Genomic DNA, 17,684 nt, shown 5'->3' with positions numbered 1-17,684 from the left:
TGCCCCGCCCCCACATCCTGTTGCACAGCTCTGCTGCCCCGCCCCCACATCCTGTTGCACAGCTCTGCTGCCCCGCCCCCACATCCTGTTGCACAGCTCTGCTGCCCCGCCCCACATCCTGTTGCACTGCACAGCTCTGCTGCCCCGCCCCCACATCTATCAGCTACTTACATACAGACTGCTTGTAATCAGCAGATCTATTTCTCACTTTCCATTCTGTAGAAAGTTCATAATTTGTAGGCAGCAATAGATATTTCTGCATAACTAGAGATGAGCAAATTTCATATTTTGAAGAGTCCTCTCCTGCATAACGGAAATTGGACGTATCCATTATACAGGCCATAGACTTTTATTATGACAGAATGAATAAGGGAAAGCCTCTAAAGGCATTCTGTCATGGAATTGCGTTATGGATTCCGTTACCACGGACCATAACGCAATTCACTAAATACCCCAAAATGAACCGCAAAAAATTTCAAAATGATATCATTAGTGCAGCGATCTACAGTTAGAACCGTGGCGTTATAAGCAGGATATAGATCTCACCACTGACGCTCTCCCTACCTGCACTCTTCTGAATACAGTATTGTGCTCACTTGTCCCACACAGATCAGTACAGTGTGATGACACACAATGCCATGTACACATAGAAGTACACGGGGGGATTTAATAAAAATTAGTGCAAAGGAAAACTGGCTTGGTTGCCCATAGCAACCAATAAGATTCCTCCTTTCATTTTCCAATGAAGCTGTGAAAAATGAAAGGTTGAATCTGATTGGATGCTATGGGCAACTAAGCCAGGACTACTTTACACCAGTTTGAAAAATGACTATATAGAAAGAAAAAAATGTCCGCACTCTCAAATACTATTCACCCCTGTGGTCGCACTGTTTTCAGCTCATTCGCAGCTTTTTTAATTTTTTTTCAAGCTATGAGCTAAAAAGTTGCGACTAGTGTTGAGTGAACATGTGTTTCAAGTTCGGCGTACAAGGCTCAGGTTATCTAAGAATTCCGCTACCACGGACCAGAAGTTATGGTCCGTGGTAGCAAAATCAATAGCTGAGTTCTTAGATACCCTGAACCTTGTACCCCGAACTTGAAATCACAAGTTCACTCTTCACTAATTGCGACCACAGGGGTGAATAAAGTGTTTTCTCGCCCATATTCATTGGGGGACACAGAAACCGTGGGTATAGCTATGTCCTCTAGGAGGCGCTGAAACTAGTAAAAGCTGTTAGCTCCTCCCCTGGCAGCTACACCCCCTCCAGCCTGGAGAGAGAGCTTCAGTTTTTTCTAGTGTCAATAGGAGGCAAGAGCTCCCTGCTCTGCAGGGATCTTCAGAAGATTTCTTATTTTAGTTTTATTATTTTTTTTCCTTCTTTTTTTCAGATGGGACAACAGTGGTCGCCTCGCCTCCCTGTTTTCCCGGGGTCGAGTTGCGCCAGTGCCGGTCATCCGCACTGCTGCCTCCCCCACAGAAGACAAGGTGGACCAGGGCAGCCTCGCTCCCCTGCCTCCTGCCAGCCAAGGGGTCCCGTCCAAGCCCCTCTTTCAGCTTCCTGCCACTGGACCAGAGGAAGGGTGAAGATGGCGGCTGGACAGAAGATGAGGTGAGTACACGGGACTAGGTGAGTATTAACCTCTTCCCCCTCCCTACCTCCCTCTTGGCTTAGTTTTCCCCTGGTGCCCTCAAGAGAAGGGGACACAGCAAGGCACAAGGTGCCTGGGAACCCCTCATCTTAACCCTGAACAAAAGGGATAATTTTCCTGGTCTTTTTATCCAAGAGAGGAGTGCTTAATTCAGTCCCTCACACTCCCCCTCTGGGGTATGGGGTTAATGGATGGGGATAATTGTTTCACACTCAGCGGGAGAGAGAGGAGCGCAACGGCTCCCTCTCCCCGCTATCCAGCTCATATTCCACCCCTGTCGGGAGCGGGCTCCATGCGCGCCGCTCCGAAGGGGTTAATAGCGGAAGTAAAGATAGGCCCCGGCTTGCGGTATATCGCGGACGCCTCGTGTGCCGCAAAATGAGTCGGCTGCGGGGGTGACTACCTGAGGGAATCACTTTCCTCACTGCCCGACTGATTCTGCGGCAGTTTCCTGCTCCTCCCGGGGGCGGGCACCCCAGGCCGGTGGGGGCGATCGCCGATGGGGGCCATCTGGGCACCGCCCCCAGAGGCCATCTGGGCACCTTTGTCTTAGCCACTTTTTAACCCTTCCTGGCCAGCCATTGTCTTGGGCTGGCGCCTGGCCTTCAAGGGGTTACATAAAAGTGCTGTTGCTTACTATAAAAAGTAACCCTTCATTTTCTTCAGTTAAAAAAATAAATAAAATTAAATAAAAGGGGAAAGAAAAGAGGAGCATTTCATACGGGCCTGCCCCCCTCAGCACACATCATAACCGCGCTGTACAGACGGGGCCCGTACCCTGTCCATGTCAGGAGGAGTCCCAATCCGCCCTACACGGCTGCTTGGTTGATACTTCTGCATGCACCTGCGCAATACAGGGAACCCTGAGGGATTCCCAATTCGGTCTCCGGGGTTGTTGGCTGACAATCCTCCACCTGCGGGGTCGTTTGGTCGATATTCTCCACCTGCACAATTTAATTGAGGACCTCTGACTTCCCAATCCACCCTTTTGGGTCGTTTGGTTGATAGTTCTCCACTAGCGCAATTCAATAGAGGACCCCTGACATTCCCAATCCGCCCTCCGTGTCGTTTGGTTGATATTTCTCCACCAGCACATTCACTAAAGGACCTCTGATATTCCCAATCCACCCTCCCTGGTCGTTGGGTTGATAATTCTCCACCAGCGCAATTCAATAAGGGATCTCTGGCACTCCCATCCACCCTCATGGGTCGTTTTGGTTGATAATTCCCTACCTGCGCAATCGAGTAGGGGTCCGCTAGAACTCCTAGTCCACCCTCTGTGGTCGTTTGGTTGATGTTTCTTCGCCGGCGCCATTCAGTTAAGGCCCTCTGACATTCCCAATCCACCCTCCCAGGTCGTTTGGGGGATATTTCTCTACCTATGCTTCCACACTGGAGTCGCTTGATTGATACTGCACCGCCTGCGAAATCCGGTAGACAGACCTATTCAAGTTCCCATCCCACCCCCTGGGTGGTTTGGCTGATAAGTCCCCGCCACGCAGTCCACTCCTGCCAGGGGCGAGATTCTGAGGAGTACACCTATGCGCGAGCGGAACACAGTACATCTTTTTCCTTGCAACCCCACCCTTCCTCCCTGGGTCACACTCAGACACACCCTCCCTCACTGGGGAGGGTCCGTCCGGAGGAGGGGGGAGAATCACTGATTCAGACCCTGACGTGAATCCAACGCAATCTCTTAAGATTGCGTCTAAGGTGGCCTGTAGTACTTGGAATGCATTAACCCTTCCTTAGGTGGAGTAATTGCCTTATACATTATCCCCTGCCATAGATGGACTCAGTACAATGACATGAGTTTCGGGACCTGCTCTGCATATCCATTCATGGCACGATGACGTTATCACTGGTACATAGTGCGCTGTATGCATTACCCCCTTAATTAGGTGCAACAATTGCACTCCCATGGGGTGCAGGACTCTCCATATGCACTAGTTTTGCCGTGGGCATTCGCCCACGTCATAGGTGAAGTATTCTCCCTAGTACTTGCCGTATGCATCCACCTTCCTTAGGTAGCTTGCACTACCATTATATACGGTTCCGACTGTCGCACTATCCTTCCATAGACGGAATGTTGCACATCACCGTGATTTCTGTCGCATTTCCCCCTTCCGCTAGTGCTCCACTAGCGGGGAAAAACTAAACATCTTCGGATGCTGCAATTCTGCGGCGCCACTGCTCGAGGTGCCTTCACTTATTTCCTTGGGGGGCGTGGCAACAGCCGGTACTCGCAGGTGCCCAGCACTCTTACCCTAGTGCTATATGGGTGCCACCAGTTGACACGGTGTCTATTCCTTCCTTTGGTGCTGGTTTCGTGCTTGGTTATAACATCTTCTGTCTTCTCAGGGGGTTCCTAGCATCACTTATGTCCTAGAGTACCTCCATCTCCATGGGCCTACGTTGTTCCAGTCGGTCATGATATTGTCTGCATCAATACGTAGTACGTACTCCATTGCACATATATGGTGAGTACGTTCCAGCGAGTCGAGTGTTTCACTTACTCGGTATTCTCTATCCACCAATTCCCCTTCTCTGGGAAAGTGGTTATGCTGGCACTCAGGTTTAGCTCCTACAGCTTGTTCTACTCCACAGATGCAGATTTTCGTTAATGCTTGAGTTCGTGGTCACTCCAGTGGGACATCCCCTTCAGGTAGGGGTCCTACCCTGGAGCTAGCTTGGCAGTTACGCCTGTTCAGCGCTCTTCCGGGTAGAGTTTTGAGGTTAGCTCTACTTCACTGGGGCAGTGTGGTACGTGGCTTCTACGGATAGTCTTAGGCCTCCCCCTCGGTTTCGCGCTGACTGGGCAAGCGCTGGCTATTACTGTGGGAACAGTGTTGCTTACCACTACATGCTTGGTTCTTACTGCACAGCTCTTTCGTCAGGCGGTGGACTCTTTAACACTGAATTCGGTGGCCTCCACGGGGGCCCCCTCCTCTGCTGGGGTATAGGGCTAGCAATACAGTGTGTCTCCTCTTGCTTGGCTTCCTCCTCAGGCTGTGTTTTTGCACAGCCATTTTGTCCTAGGCTACTTTGGTACGGTGCCGGTCTCAGACGGGGAATGGGCTCAAACCTAGCCTATTCTTATCCTGTCTTTCCCCCCCCTGGCTCAGGGTTCATAGCCGTCCCGCATGCCTTGGTAGTTCCTACGTTGCTACTTTCCCTCGTCTGCATTTGCACAGGGTATTAGTTTGGTGGACTTCCTTTCCAGGCTCGATCCGGTCCAGACTGGTGGACTGTGGCGCCCTCCACATTCCTCCTTCTACGGGGACTCTTCCATTGGTCCGGGTGAGCTAACGGTATCTACACGAAAGCTTCCCACCTTTTTTCTCCAGAGCCAGAGTTCTGGAAGTGTGCGACGGGACGCCCTGATTCTCCTTGGTGGGAGTTCTCCCTCCTTACGTGCTTCTTCTCTCCCTTCCCAGGGTTCTACGGAGGATTCAGATGGAGGACATTCCGACAAATCCTGGTCACTCCAAGTTGACTCCGTAGCGTGTGGTATGCTGACCTCGTTCTCCTTCCTGGAGACGTCACTGCCACTCAGAGACGCTCTTCTTTCACGGGGTCCGGTCTTACATCTGCATTTCAATGTCGGCGTGGCTATTGAAACCTCCGTTCTGATGTGAAGAGGGTTTTCGGCGGATGTCTTCCGCACTATGATTCAGGCAGGAAGTCTGCATCGCCCAGGGTCTATTGGGGGACCTGGAGGTCCTTCCTGGGCTTCTGCAAATGCCGAGACATCCCCTTCCTTCCTGTTTTTTCTCTCCCCACGGTCCTATCCTTCTATATTCAGGGTTGGACCTTCGTTTAGCCCTTAGTTCCTTGATGGGTCAGGTGTTGGCGCTTCTGTCCTGGGGCAGCTTCCAGCGTACTCTGGGTTCCCTGGTGCCTATGGAAACCTTCCTTCAGGGGCGGCTCATACGGTTACTCTGTACCGTCCTTACAGCCTTGGGATCTATATGTAGTTGTCTCAGCCTTCCAGTCTTCTCCACTCGGGCCCTTTCCTGTCCTGGATGGTAGTTTTTCTTGTGGCTATCACATCCATCAGGCGGATGTCTTAGTTGGGGGTGCTCTGTTGCAAGATCCCCTTCCTGGTTCTTCTCAGGGATACGGCAGTTCTCCAGCCCATTCCTTCTTCTCCCGAAGGTGGTCTCTGACTTCCATATCAATGAAGTAATTGTCCTTCCTTCCCTTTCCTTCGCACCCTACGGAAGGGAGTTACATTATTGGACGTTGTCAGAGTTCTACTCCTTGTTAGCAGCCTCCAGTCCCTCTCGGTGTACGAACCCCCATTTCGCTCCGAAAGGGCCTCGCTAGGGGTTGGCGGCCTCCAAAGGGCGATTGCGCGTTGTATTCGGTCTGCAAGTGCCGACGTATACCGCGCCCGGAGCAGGGTTCCACCCTTAGGTGTCATGGCTCGCTTCTTGGGCTCTGGGGCATCGCGCCTCAACTTCACAGTTGTGTAACGAGACTACCGTTCCTCCTTACACACATTCACAAAGTTTTTTCCAGGTGCATTCTTATGCATCGGCTGCCGCTGCTTAGCCCACAAGGTCTTGCAGGCGGCAGTTTCCTAGCTACCAGCAGGGACGCTTGCTTCCATGGGTCTGTGGTTTTTCCCTCCCCGTGGACTGCTCTGTAACGTCCCACGGTATCTGTGTCCGCCAATGAATATGGGCGAGAAAAGGAGATTTTTGTATAACTTACCAGTAAAATCTATTTCTCGCTCTTCATTGGGGGACACAGCACCCACCCGGTATTGTTGTCCGGCCACAGTGTGGCTGTTGCTGGTTTGGGCTCCGTTAGGTCCTTTGACATGGTTGGTTTTCCACGTGTTTTCTCTTTGGTTGGCTTGCTTCTCACAAACTGAAGCTCTCTCTCCAGGCTGGAGAGGGTATAGCTGCCAGGGGAGGAGCTAACAGCTTTTACTAGTGTCAACGCCTCCTAGAGGGCATAGCTTTACCCACGGTTTCTGTGTCCCCAAATGAAGAGCGAGAAAGAGATTTTACTGGTAAGTTATACAAAAATCATCTTTTTCTCTTCGCTAATTTTTTGTGAGTGCTGCCATATTTTTTTTTTTATTCTTATATTGTCTTATATTTGTTGCCAGATCCATTGGCCTGCTCCTCCATATTTATATTTGGCCTGATGCGCTGCCATTGTTATATATAGATATATAATTATTTGTTTCTGGGAAAAAAAAAAAAATATATATATATATATATATATATATATATATATATATAAATGAAGAAAAATGGCGGCACTGGCTCCCAAGTGAGAAAACGGGTGCACGTCCCAAAGGGAATGGACTGACTTCCCTGATGAATATTCTAGGAAAAATGAGCGGCACTCCAGAAGTTATATAATCACTGTCATTTGAGTTGTTTCTTTGCTTGAGGAAGGCTCGCGATCTGAGCCGAAACGTTGCACCACTGGTGTGAATAAAGGGTTCACCACTTTTACTTCTGGAGTGCCGCTCATTTTTCCTAGTGTATATATATATATATATATATATATATATATATATATATATATATATATATATAGCTAAAAAAGGGCAGCATTCCAAAAAATGTAAAGAAAACTATTTATTCACCCTGTGGTACATCAACGTTTCAGCTCAACAATAGAGCCTTTCTCAGGCTCTATTGTTGAGCTGAAATGTCGCTGTACCATTGGGTGAATAAATAGTTTTCTTTAAATTTTTTGGAGTGCTGCCCTTTTTCGCTTTTTATGTGTGGGTAATTGCTTATTGCCATTGGGCCTTGCACCTGTGTGCCATTAATGTTTATGCTGCCATTTTTTCTTTTGTGTGTGTGTATATGTGTATAATATATATATATATATATATATATATATATATTATATAATATTATATTAGGGATGTCACGATACCAGTATCAGGACCGATACCGGACATTTGCACGAGTACTTGTACTCGTGCAAATGTTCCCGATACCTGGTGGCCGTACAGTGGCGGGTCCAGTGTCATCTTGCCGTGATTCCGCCTCCCTTACTCACCGCCTTCATTTTGCAGACTGCGCATGTGCTGTTCAGTTCCATCGCGCTCGCGCCCGGCCGTTGCTACTCGTCTTTAGTATGAGCGTGATCACTGGCTTCAGGTGCTGGAGAACGCAAGCCAGTGATCACACTCATGCTAAAGATGAGAAGCGCCGGGCGTGAGCGCGATGGAACTGAACAGCGCGGTCTGCAAAATGAAGGCGGTGAGTGAGGGAGTCGGGATCGCGCTGTAACAGACGGCGCAAGCGCGAGAAGAGCGTGGTCCTGGCATCACGGCAAGATGTCCATCACAATGTAGAAAGGAGGGGTAAGGGGCTGACTTATCGTGCTTTAAAGCAAGGAGGCCGCCGCCCCCTTGACTTCAAGACTGACTTGGAGAAGGAGCCAACAGACATTAAAACTGCGATTTTAACAAATATGAGGAGACAGAATGAGGAAAGAAAATCCTGATTAGCAACACACTGGGGGATACTTTAAGGTACTGTGGTTGGTTTAATATGTGTTTTCCAGGTGACGGGTTCCCTTTAAAGCCACTTCCTCCCAGTACTCTGGTGCATCCGCATGGGAAGGATTACAGCAGGCCAGGTGGGTACGGTGCATGAAATGGAGGAGAAATCCAGTTATTCTCTCCATTTTATGTTCAAATAGTGAATATAAAATAAGGTGGTGGGGGGGGGGGGGGGAAGGGCATATAATAGTGATTCCGAACCAGTGTGCCTCCAGCTGTTGCAAAACTACACCTCCCAGCATGCCCGGACAGCATGCTGGGAGTTGTAGTTTGGCAACAGCTAGAGGCACGCTGGTTGGGAATCACTATTATATGCCCATTTATTAACCCTTGTACAAAGGAAAAGTAAAGCAGTTGTCCATAGCAACCAAATCCCAGCTTAAATTTTTTTCATTGCAATCGGCAACTGCGCCGCTGTTATAATTGGTATCGGTGAGTACTTAAAAAAAAAGTATCGGTACTCGGTCTTAAAAAATTGTATTGGGACACTATATATATGCGGAACGAAATTGCGGACGTGTGAATGGAGCCTAATTTGTGTAACTTGACGCCTCAGCCTCTGATCACACCAGAGTGGCGTTTGTCTGCAACTTTTGTGCTCTCCAACTCCCGCTCATTTCTCATGGACACACAGAAGACTTTTCTTGCAAAGACCGATATGTGGCACTTACCATATATATGTGAACACAGCACGTGTTCTCCATGACAGATTCATGACTGTATCTCAGATGTTCTCTGTGGAAGATCGGGGCGCAGATCACATGTAAGCACTATAATAGGGTGTGTCTAGATCTGATGGTCCAAGGGGCACCTTATCGTAATGACCACGGCTTGTGTTAAAAAATGACACTCAGCCAGGTCCAGTTCACTAGTCCTATGAACATTTTATTAGAATTAGAATGTTTTCTTACAAAATGACAAATGCAAAATCTTTTTTTTTTTTTTTTTTGGTAGTGTGAGGTCCTGCCGTGTCCCCACCACATTGTGTCCTGGACCACCAGCCACAAAAGAGGTAAGAGCTTTCTAGAGAGGCTGCAACTACAGTTAGGTATTTGGTTTTGGATGCAGCCAGCCCACTTACATTTTTAATTACCGTATATACTCGAGTATAAGACGAGTTTTTTGGCACATATTTTTGTGCTCAAAAAGCCCCCTCGTCTTATACTCGAGTCTAGGTCTGTATTTTCTTGATTGCGAAAATTCGCAAAAAAAAATCGCATTCAAATTTTCGCATAAAAATTTGCATGAACTGGTATTTTCCCAGAAATCGAATATTCGCTTTAGTTGGTTTTTGTACTGTTAAAGTTATTGTTGATACCATATTGTTTTTCTTTGAAATAAATATTCAAAAACCTTTAACCTACTGATGCCTCAATTAATGTAATTTTATTGGTACGGTATCTATTTTTATTTTTCAAATTTACCAGTAGCTGCTGCATTTCCCACCCTAGTCTTATACTCGAGTCAATAATTTTTCCCATTTTTTGGGGGTAAAATTAGGTGCCTCGGCTTATACTCTAGTATATACGGTATTTATTTTTTGCAGGTACATTGCTCAGTAAGTGACCATACACAATAATAATACTAATCTTTATTTATATAGCGCCAACATATTCCTCAGCGCCTTAAAGTTCAGGGGTTTATGTCAAATAACATAGCAACAGACAAGTCGATTACTACAACAAGAGGAATGAGGACCCTGCTCGCAAGACCTTACAATCTATGAGGGGATAGGGGTGACACAAAAGGTAGAAGTGCTTGTTATGTATGATAGTCCAGCCATCTTTGTGGACGAGCAAATTGAATTGGATTCTATAGTGTATGGGTAGCGAGTGCAATGACTGACACAGGGCGGAGGCATCAGGGTAGCGGCTGCTGCATTAAGAATAGATTGGAGAGGGGAGAGTCTGGTGAGGGGGAGGCCAATTAATAGTGAGTTGCAGTAATCAAGGCAGGAGTGGATCAGGGCAACAGTGAGAGTTTTCTGTTTCCATAGTGAGAAAGGGGCGGATACTAGAGATGTTTTTGAGGTGCCGGCGGCATGAGCAGGAGAGCGATTGAATATAGGGGGTGAAAGAAAGATCAGTGTCAAAAGTCACCCCGAGACAGCGGGCGTGCTGCCTAGGAGTGATGACGGTGTTGCACACCGAGAGGCAGATATCAGGTTTAGGTAGGTTAGTAGATGCAGAGAACACAAGAAGTTTAGTTACACAATGTGACAATACGCAATGCTTTTAGAAGTTATTGCTTCCATTTTTTGTAAAAAGAAACGCAAGAAAAAACCTGTGTGTTAAACCAGAGCTACATTGTGGTCTTATTGGTGTTATGCTGTCACACCTGTGACAGGTGTTAGAAGGTCTGAAAGACTGACTGCACATTAGTGATCTGACAGCCTCTTTTGGTTTCACTTTGTCTATGTTTTGCTGGTATGTCCACACCTCCTGTTCAGGTGTGGATCATGTGACCTTTACCTATCCCTATTTAGTCTGACATTACCCAGCACTCCTTGCTCTGGATAGCTTCAGTTGGTCTTGGAAGAGCTGGAGTGTGGAGCTCATAGAAGTCCTGTTCATCCATCATCCTTAGAAGTTGTGTTCCGCTTGTTGTGTTTTGTCTTCTCCCCCTGGTTGTTGTTGTTTACTAGGCCTCAGCAAGACGCTGGTTCCTTCACCTGGGAAGGAGCTGGTTGTCTCTGCCCTGTCATTACCTTAAGGGCATTCGAGGGTCTTCAGGGTTTTCTAGGTTACAGTGTATGGGCATCTCTACTATCGAGGGGTGCCCATACGGATAGGTGTTAGGGCCAGGAACAGGGTTTTATAGGTGGTGACCCTTTTCCTTCCCTAGCGGTTAGGCCTAGTGTCTTTCACCTTCCCTCTTGTTGTTTTATTGGTGTTTCTCCCCTACTACATCCGTGACACATGCTTCCCATCATTTTGACACTGATCCTGGATACTACTGTGTGCATGAGGATTAAAATGTTTTCTCCTTCTCTTCTGTGTATCGCTGACCGAATATAGTACAGCACTAGCTAGAAAGCTAAACCATGGGACTAATTGATCTTCCAAATCTTGCCTCTTTGCAAACACTCTAGAACAAATGTTGCTTCATGTGGCGGTTTTCCAGCATCTCGAGCAAATAGGTGCAAAGTACAATCAGGCATCAGACAAATATCTTCTGTGTAATTGTTTTGTTAGGTTTTAGGAAATTGATTGTAAGGTATAGAAAATAATTTAAAAAGATCCCGAACAGCAGTTCACATGTGGTTCTCAGTCCAAAAAAGGTTTAGCGGTGGGAGACTTTTTGATCAGGTTCACAAGGGTCGGGTTGGTGCTGTTTTTGGTGTATTTACATTTAATTATTTAACTGTATCCAAATGCCCAACATAAATTTATGCTGGGGGTCGATTGTTTAAATATGGCTGCCGGGTACCTGCTGTTTGAAAAGGGCTTATGTATGCAATCAATGACTTGAATGGGTCCACAATCCAGAAGGAGCGCTTCTGCAGGGTTTCTCTTTGTGCCATGTTAAATTTTTTGGGTGGTGCGGACGGATCACAGACCATTTAAAAAATTGCGGTCCTCCATGCACAGAACGGCCGACCAACGGCCGTCTGGTTAAGCCCTAAGGGCCCATGCACATGAATGTCTTTTCTTTCCGTGTACGGAAGTTACTCTGGGTGCATTCTATGTCAGTTTCCGTATGTCTCCGTTCCGCAAAACAATAGAACATGTCCTATTATTGTCCACATTAGGGTTGCACCTGTGTGGAGGAGGGGAGGGGCTGTGGCCACTGCACCACCAATGAAGATAATTAACCTGTTAGTACAGGTATTGGATGCGGCTGCCGGCGGTATCACATACCTGGCACCTGCCCTCTATGACGAGGTGCTGCAATCCGCCAGACCGTAGCAATTAACTCCTCAGGTGCTGCATCTGAGGGGTTAATTGATGAAGTTCTCAGCACCTTGTCATAGAGGCCGGGTATGTGATACCGCCAGCACTCTCATCCCACATTTGTATTATCTTCATTGGTGGCGCAGTGCACCCCCCCAGTATTATAGTCATTGGTGGCAGTGGCCACAGGATCCCCTCCTCTTTGGTGGCAGTGGCAGCTTCAGATCGGAGCCCAGCAGTGAAATTGCGGGGCTCGGAATGGTTACCATCAACTTGCTCATGTGTGTCTGACCTAAGGGAGGAAAAGCAAGGTCTCGTTCATGGGCCTTAGGCCCCTTTCACACTGGCGAGTTTTCCGCGCAGGTGCAATGCGTGAAGGGAACGCATTGCACCCGCACTGAATCCGGACCCATTCACTTCTATGGGGCTGTGCACATGAGCGGTGATTTTCACGCATCACTTGTGCGTTGCGAGAAAATCGCAGCAGGCTCTATATTGTGCGTTTTTCACACAACGCAGGCCCCATAGAAGTGGGGCCCCATTGTGCGATTTTCACTCACGGTTGCTAGCCGACAATAGGCATGGGGACCCGATCATTATTATTTTCCCTTATAACATGGTTATAAGGGAAAATAATAGCATTCTTAACCACCTCCGGACCGCCTAACGCACATGTGCGTTCCGGAGGTGGCAGGCTGGCGCACAGTCACGCATATACGCGTCATCTCGCGATACGCAAGATTTCCTGTGAACGCGCGCACACAGGCGCGCGCGCTCACAGGAACGGAAGGTAAGCGAGTGGATCTCCAGCATGCCAGCGGCGATCGTTCGCTGGCAGGCTGGAGATCCGAATTTTTTAACCCCTAACAGGTATATTAGACGCTGTTTTCATAACAGCGTCTAATATACCTCCTACCTGGTCCTCTGGTGGTCCCTTTTGTTAGGATCGACCACCAGAGGACTCAGGTAGGTCAGTACAGTCGCACCAAACACCACACTACACTACACCCCCCCCCCCCCCCCCGTCACTTATTAACCCCTTATAAACCCCTGATCACCCATGATCACCCCATATAAACTCCCTGATCACCCCCCTGTCATTGATCACCGCCCTGTCATTGATCACCCCCCTGTCATTGATCACCCCCCTGTCAGGCTCCGTTCAGACGTCCGTATGATTTTTACGGATCCACGGATGCATGGATCGGATCCGCAAAACGCATACGGACGTCTAAATGGAGCCTTACAGGGGGGTGATCAATGACAGGCGGGTGATCACACATATACACTCCCTGATCACCCCCCTGTCATTGATCACCCCCCTGTCATTGATCACCCCCCTGTAAGGCTCCATTCAGACGTCCGCATGATTTTTACGGATCCATGGATACATGGATCGGATCCGCAAAACACATGCGGACGTCTGAATGGAGCCTTACAGGGGGGTGATCACCCATATACACTCCCTGATCACCCCCTGTCATTGATCACCCCCCTGTAAGGCTCCATTCAGACGTCCGCATGATTTTTACGGATCCATGGATACATGGATCGGATCCGCAAAACACATGCGGACGTCTGAATGGAGCCTTACAGGGGGTGATCAATGACAGGCGGGTGATCACCCATATACACTCCCTGATCACCCCCCTGTCATTGATCACCCCCCTGTAAGGCTCCATTCAGACGTCCGCATTTTTTTTGTGGATCCGTACAGGAGCCTTACAGGGGGGGTGATCAGTGACAGGGGGGTGATCACCCTGATCACCCTGATCACCCCCTGTCATTGATAACCCCCCTGTAAGGCTCCATTCAGACGTCCGCATGTTTTTTGTGGATCCGATCCATGTATCCATGGATCCGTAAAAAATCATGCGGATGTCTGAATGGAGCCTTACAGGGGGGGTGATCAGTGACAGGGGGGTGATCACCCTGATCACCCCCTGTCATTGATAACCCCCCTGTAAGGCTCCATTCAGACGTCCGCATGTTTTTTGTGGATCCGATCCATGTATCCATGGATCCGTAAAAAATCATGCGGATGTCTGAATGGAGCCTTACAGGGGGGGTGATCAGTGACAGGGGGGTGATCACCCCCTGTCATTGATAACCCCCCTGTAAGGCTCCATTCAGACGTCCGCATGTTTTTTGTGGATCCGATCCATGTATCCATGGATCCGTAAAAAATCATGCGGATGTCTGAATGGAGCCTTACAGGGGGGGGTGATCAGTGACAGGGGGGTGATCACCCCCTGTCATTGATAACCCCCCTGTAAGGCTCCATTCAGACGTCCGCATGTTTTTTGTGGATCCGATCCATGTATCCATGGATCCGTAAAAAATCATGCGGATGTCTGAATGGAGCCTTACAGGGGGGGTGATCAGTGACAGGGGGGTGATCACCCTGATCACCCTGATCACCCCCTGTCATTGATAACCCCCCTGTAAGGCTCCATTCAGACGTCCGCATGTTTTTTGTGGATCCGATCCATGTATCCATGGATCCGTAAAAAATCATGCGGATGTCTGAATGGAGCCCTACAGGGGGGGTGATCAGTGACAGGGGGGTGATCACCCTGATTACCCTGATCACCCCCTGTCATTGATAACCCCCCCCTGTAAGGCTCCATTCAGACGTCCGCATGTTTTTTGTGGATCCGATCCATGTATCCATGGATCCGTAAAAAATCATGCGGATGTCTGAATGGAACCTTACAGGGGGGGTGATCAGTGACAGGGGGGTGATCACCCCCTGTCATTGATCACCCCCCTGTAAGGCTCCATTCAGACGTCCGCATGTTTTTTGTGGATCCGATCCATGTATCCATGGATCCGTAAAAAATCATGCGGATGTCTGAATGGAGCCTTACAGGGGGGGTGATCAGTGACAGGGGGGTGATCACCCTGATCACCCCCTGTCATTGATAACCCCCCTGTAAGGCTCCATTCAGACGTCCGCATGTGTTTTGCGGATCCGATCCATGTATCCATGGATCCGTAAAAAATCATGCGGATGTCTGAATGGAGCCTTACAGGGGGGGTGATCAGTGACAGGGGGGTGATCCGGGAGTCTATATGGGTGATTACCCCCCTGTCATTGATCACCCCCCTGTCATTGATCACCCCCCCTGTCATTGATCACCCCCCCTGTAAGGCTCCATTCAGACATTTTTTTTGGCACAAGTTAGCAGAATTTTTTTTTTTGTTTTTGTTTTTTCTTACTAAGTCTCATATTCTACTAACTTGTGTCAAAAAATAAAATCTCACATGAACTCGCCGTACCCCTCACGGAATCCAAATGCGTAAACATTTTTAGACATTTATATTCCAGACTTCTTCTCACGCTTTAGGGCCCCTAAAAAGCCAGGGCAGTATAAATACCCCACATGTGACCCCATTTCGGAAAGAAGACACCCCAAGGTATTCGCTGAGGGGCATATTGAGTCCATGAAAGATTGAAATTTTTGTCCTAAGTTAGCGGAAAGTGAGACTTTGTGAGAAAAAAACCAAAAAAATCAATTTCCGCTAACTTATGCAAAAAATAAAAAATTTCTAGGAACTCGCCAGGCCCCTCATTGAATACCTTGGGGTGTCTTCTTTCCAAAGTGGGGTCACATGTGGGGTATTTATACTGCCCTGGCTTTTTAGGGGCCCGAAAGTGTGAGAAGAAGTCTGGGATCCAAATGTCTAAAAATGCCCTCCTAAAAGGAATTTGGGCCCCTTTGCGCATCTAGGCTGCAAAAAAGTGTGACATATCTGGTATCGCCGTACTCAGGAGAAGTTGGGGAATGTGTTTTGGGGTGTCATTTTACATATACCCATGCTGGGTGAGAAAAATATCTTGGTCAAATGCCAACTTTGTATAAAAAAAATAGGAAAAGTTGTCTTTTGCCAAGATATTTCTCTCACCCAGCATGGTTATATGTAAAATGGCACCCCAAAACACATTCCCCAACTTCTCCTGAGTACGGCGATACCACATGTGTGACACTTTTTTGCAGCCAAGGTGGGCAAAGGGGCACACATTCCAAAGTGCACCTTTCGGATTTCACAGGCCATTTATTACAGATTTTGATTGCAAGGTACTTCTTACACATTTGGGCCCCTAAATTGCCAGGGCAGTATAACTACGCCACAAGTGACCCCATTTTGGAAAGAAGACACCCCAAGGTATTCCGTGAGGGGCATGGCGAGTTCCTAGAATTTTTTATTTTTTGTCACAAGTTAGCGGAAAATGATGATTTTTCTTTTTTTTTCTTTTTTCCTTACAAAGTCTCATATTCCACTAACTTGCGACAAAAAAAAAAAAAATCTAGGAACTGGCCATGCCCCTCACAGAATACCTTGGGGTGTCTTCTTTCCAAAATGGGGTCACTTGTGGCGTAGTTATACTGCCCTGGCAATTTAGGGGCCCAAATGTGTGAGAAGAACTTTGCAATCAAAACGTGTAAAAAATGGCCTGCGAAATCCGAAAGGTGCACTTTGGAATATGTGCCCCTTTGCCCACCTTGGCAGCAAAAAAGTGTCACACATCTGGTATCGCCGTACTCAGGAGAAGCTGGGGAATGTGTTTTGGGGTCTCATTTTACATATACCCATGCTGGGTGAGAAAAATATCTTGGTCAAATGCCAACTTTGTATAAAAAAATGGGAAAAGTTGTCTTTTGCCAAGATATTTCTCTCATCCAGCATGGGTATATGTAAAATGACACCCCAAAACACATTCCCCAACTTCTCCTGAGTACGGCGATACCAGATGTGTCACACTTTTTTGCTGCCAAGGTGGGCAAAGGGGCACATATTCCAAAGTGCACCTTTCAGATTTTGCAGGCCATTTTTTACAGATTTTGATTGCAAGGTACTTCTTACACATTTGGGCCCCTAAATTGCCAGGGCAGTATAACTACGCCACAAGTGACCCCATTTTGGAAAGAAGACACCCCAAGGTATTCCGTGAGGGGCATGGCGAGTTCCTAGAATTTTTTATTTTTTGTCGCAAGTTAGTGAAATATGAGACTTTGTAAGGAAAAAAGAGAAAAAAAATAAAAATCATCATCATTTTCCGCTAACTTGTGACAAAAAATAAAAAGTTCTATGAACTCACTATGCCCATCAGCGAATACCTTAGGGTGTCTACTTTCCGAAATGGGGTCATTTGTGGGGTGTTTCTACTGTCTGGGCATTGTAGAACCTCTGGAATCATGACAGGTGCTCAGAAAGTCAGAGCTGTTTCAAAAAGCGGAAATTCACATTTTTGTACCATAGTTTGTAAATGCTATAACTTTTACCCAAACCATTTTTTTTTTGCCCAAACATTTTTTTTTTATCAAAGACATGTAGAACAATAAATTTGGCGAAAAATTTATATATGGATGTCGTTTTTTTTGCAAAATTTTACAGCTGAAAGTGAAAAATGTCATTTTTTTGCAAAAAAATCGTTACATTTTGATTAATAACAAAAAAAGTAAAAATGTCAGCAGCAATAAAATACCACCAAATGAAAGCTCCATTAGTGAGAAGAAAAGGAGGTAAAATTCATTTGGGTGGTAAGTTGCATGACCGAGCGATAAACGGTGAAAGGAGTGTAGTGCCGAAGT

The 17,684-nt window shown here is 47.4% G+C and overlaps 1 protein-coding gene across 1 annotated transcript in view; it reads left to right on the top strand.

Annotated features, from left to right (window-relative positions):
• The first annotated feature begins 1,587 nt into the window (after positions 1–1,587).
• TDRD15 (tudor domain containing 15) overlaps positions 1,588–17,684 on the top strand; it is a 65,153-nt gene continuing 49,056 nt past the window's right edge. Inside the window, exon 1 of the mRNA XM_044289324.1 lies at positions 1,588–1,610. Within this exon, the coding sequence (XP_044145259.1) occupies positions 1,588–1,610 (23 nt within the window). The remainder of the gene's footprint in view (positions 1,611–17,684) is intronic.

This window comes from Bufo gargarizans, chromosome 4 (assembly GCF_014858855.1).
Source record: "Bufo gargarizans isolate SCDJY-AF-19 chromosome 4, ASM1485885v1, whole genome shotgun sequence".
In the NCBI taxonomy this organism is placed as follows: domain Eukaryota; kingdom Metazoa; phylum Chordata; class Amphibia; order Anura; family Bufonidae; genus Bufo; species Bufo gargarizans.
The sequence above is the reverse complement of the archived record's forward strand: the minus strand, read 5'-3'. Positions and strand labels throughout refer to the sequence as shown.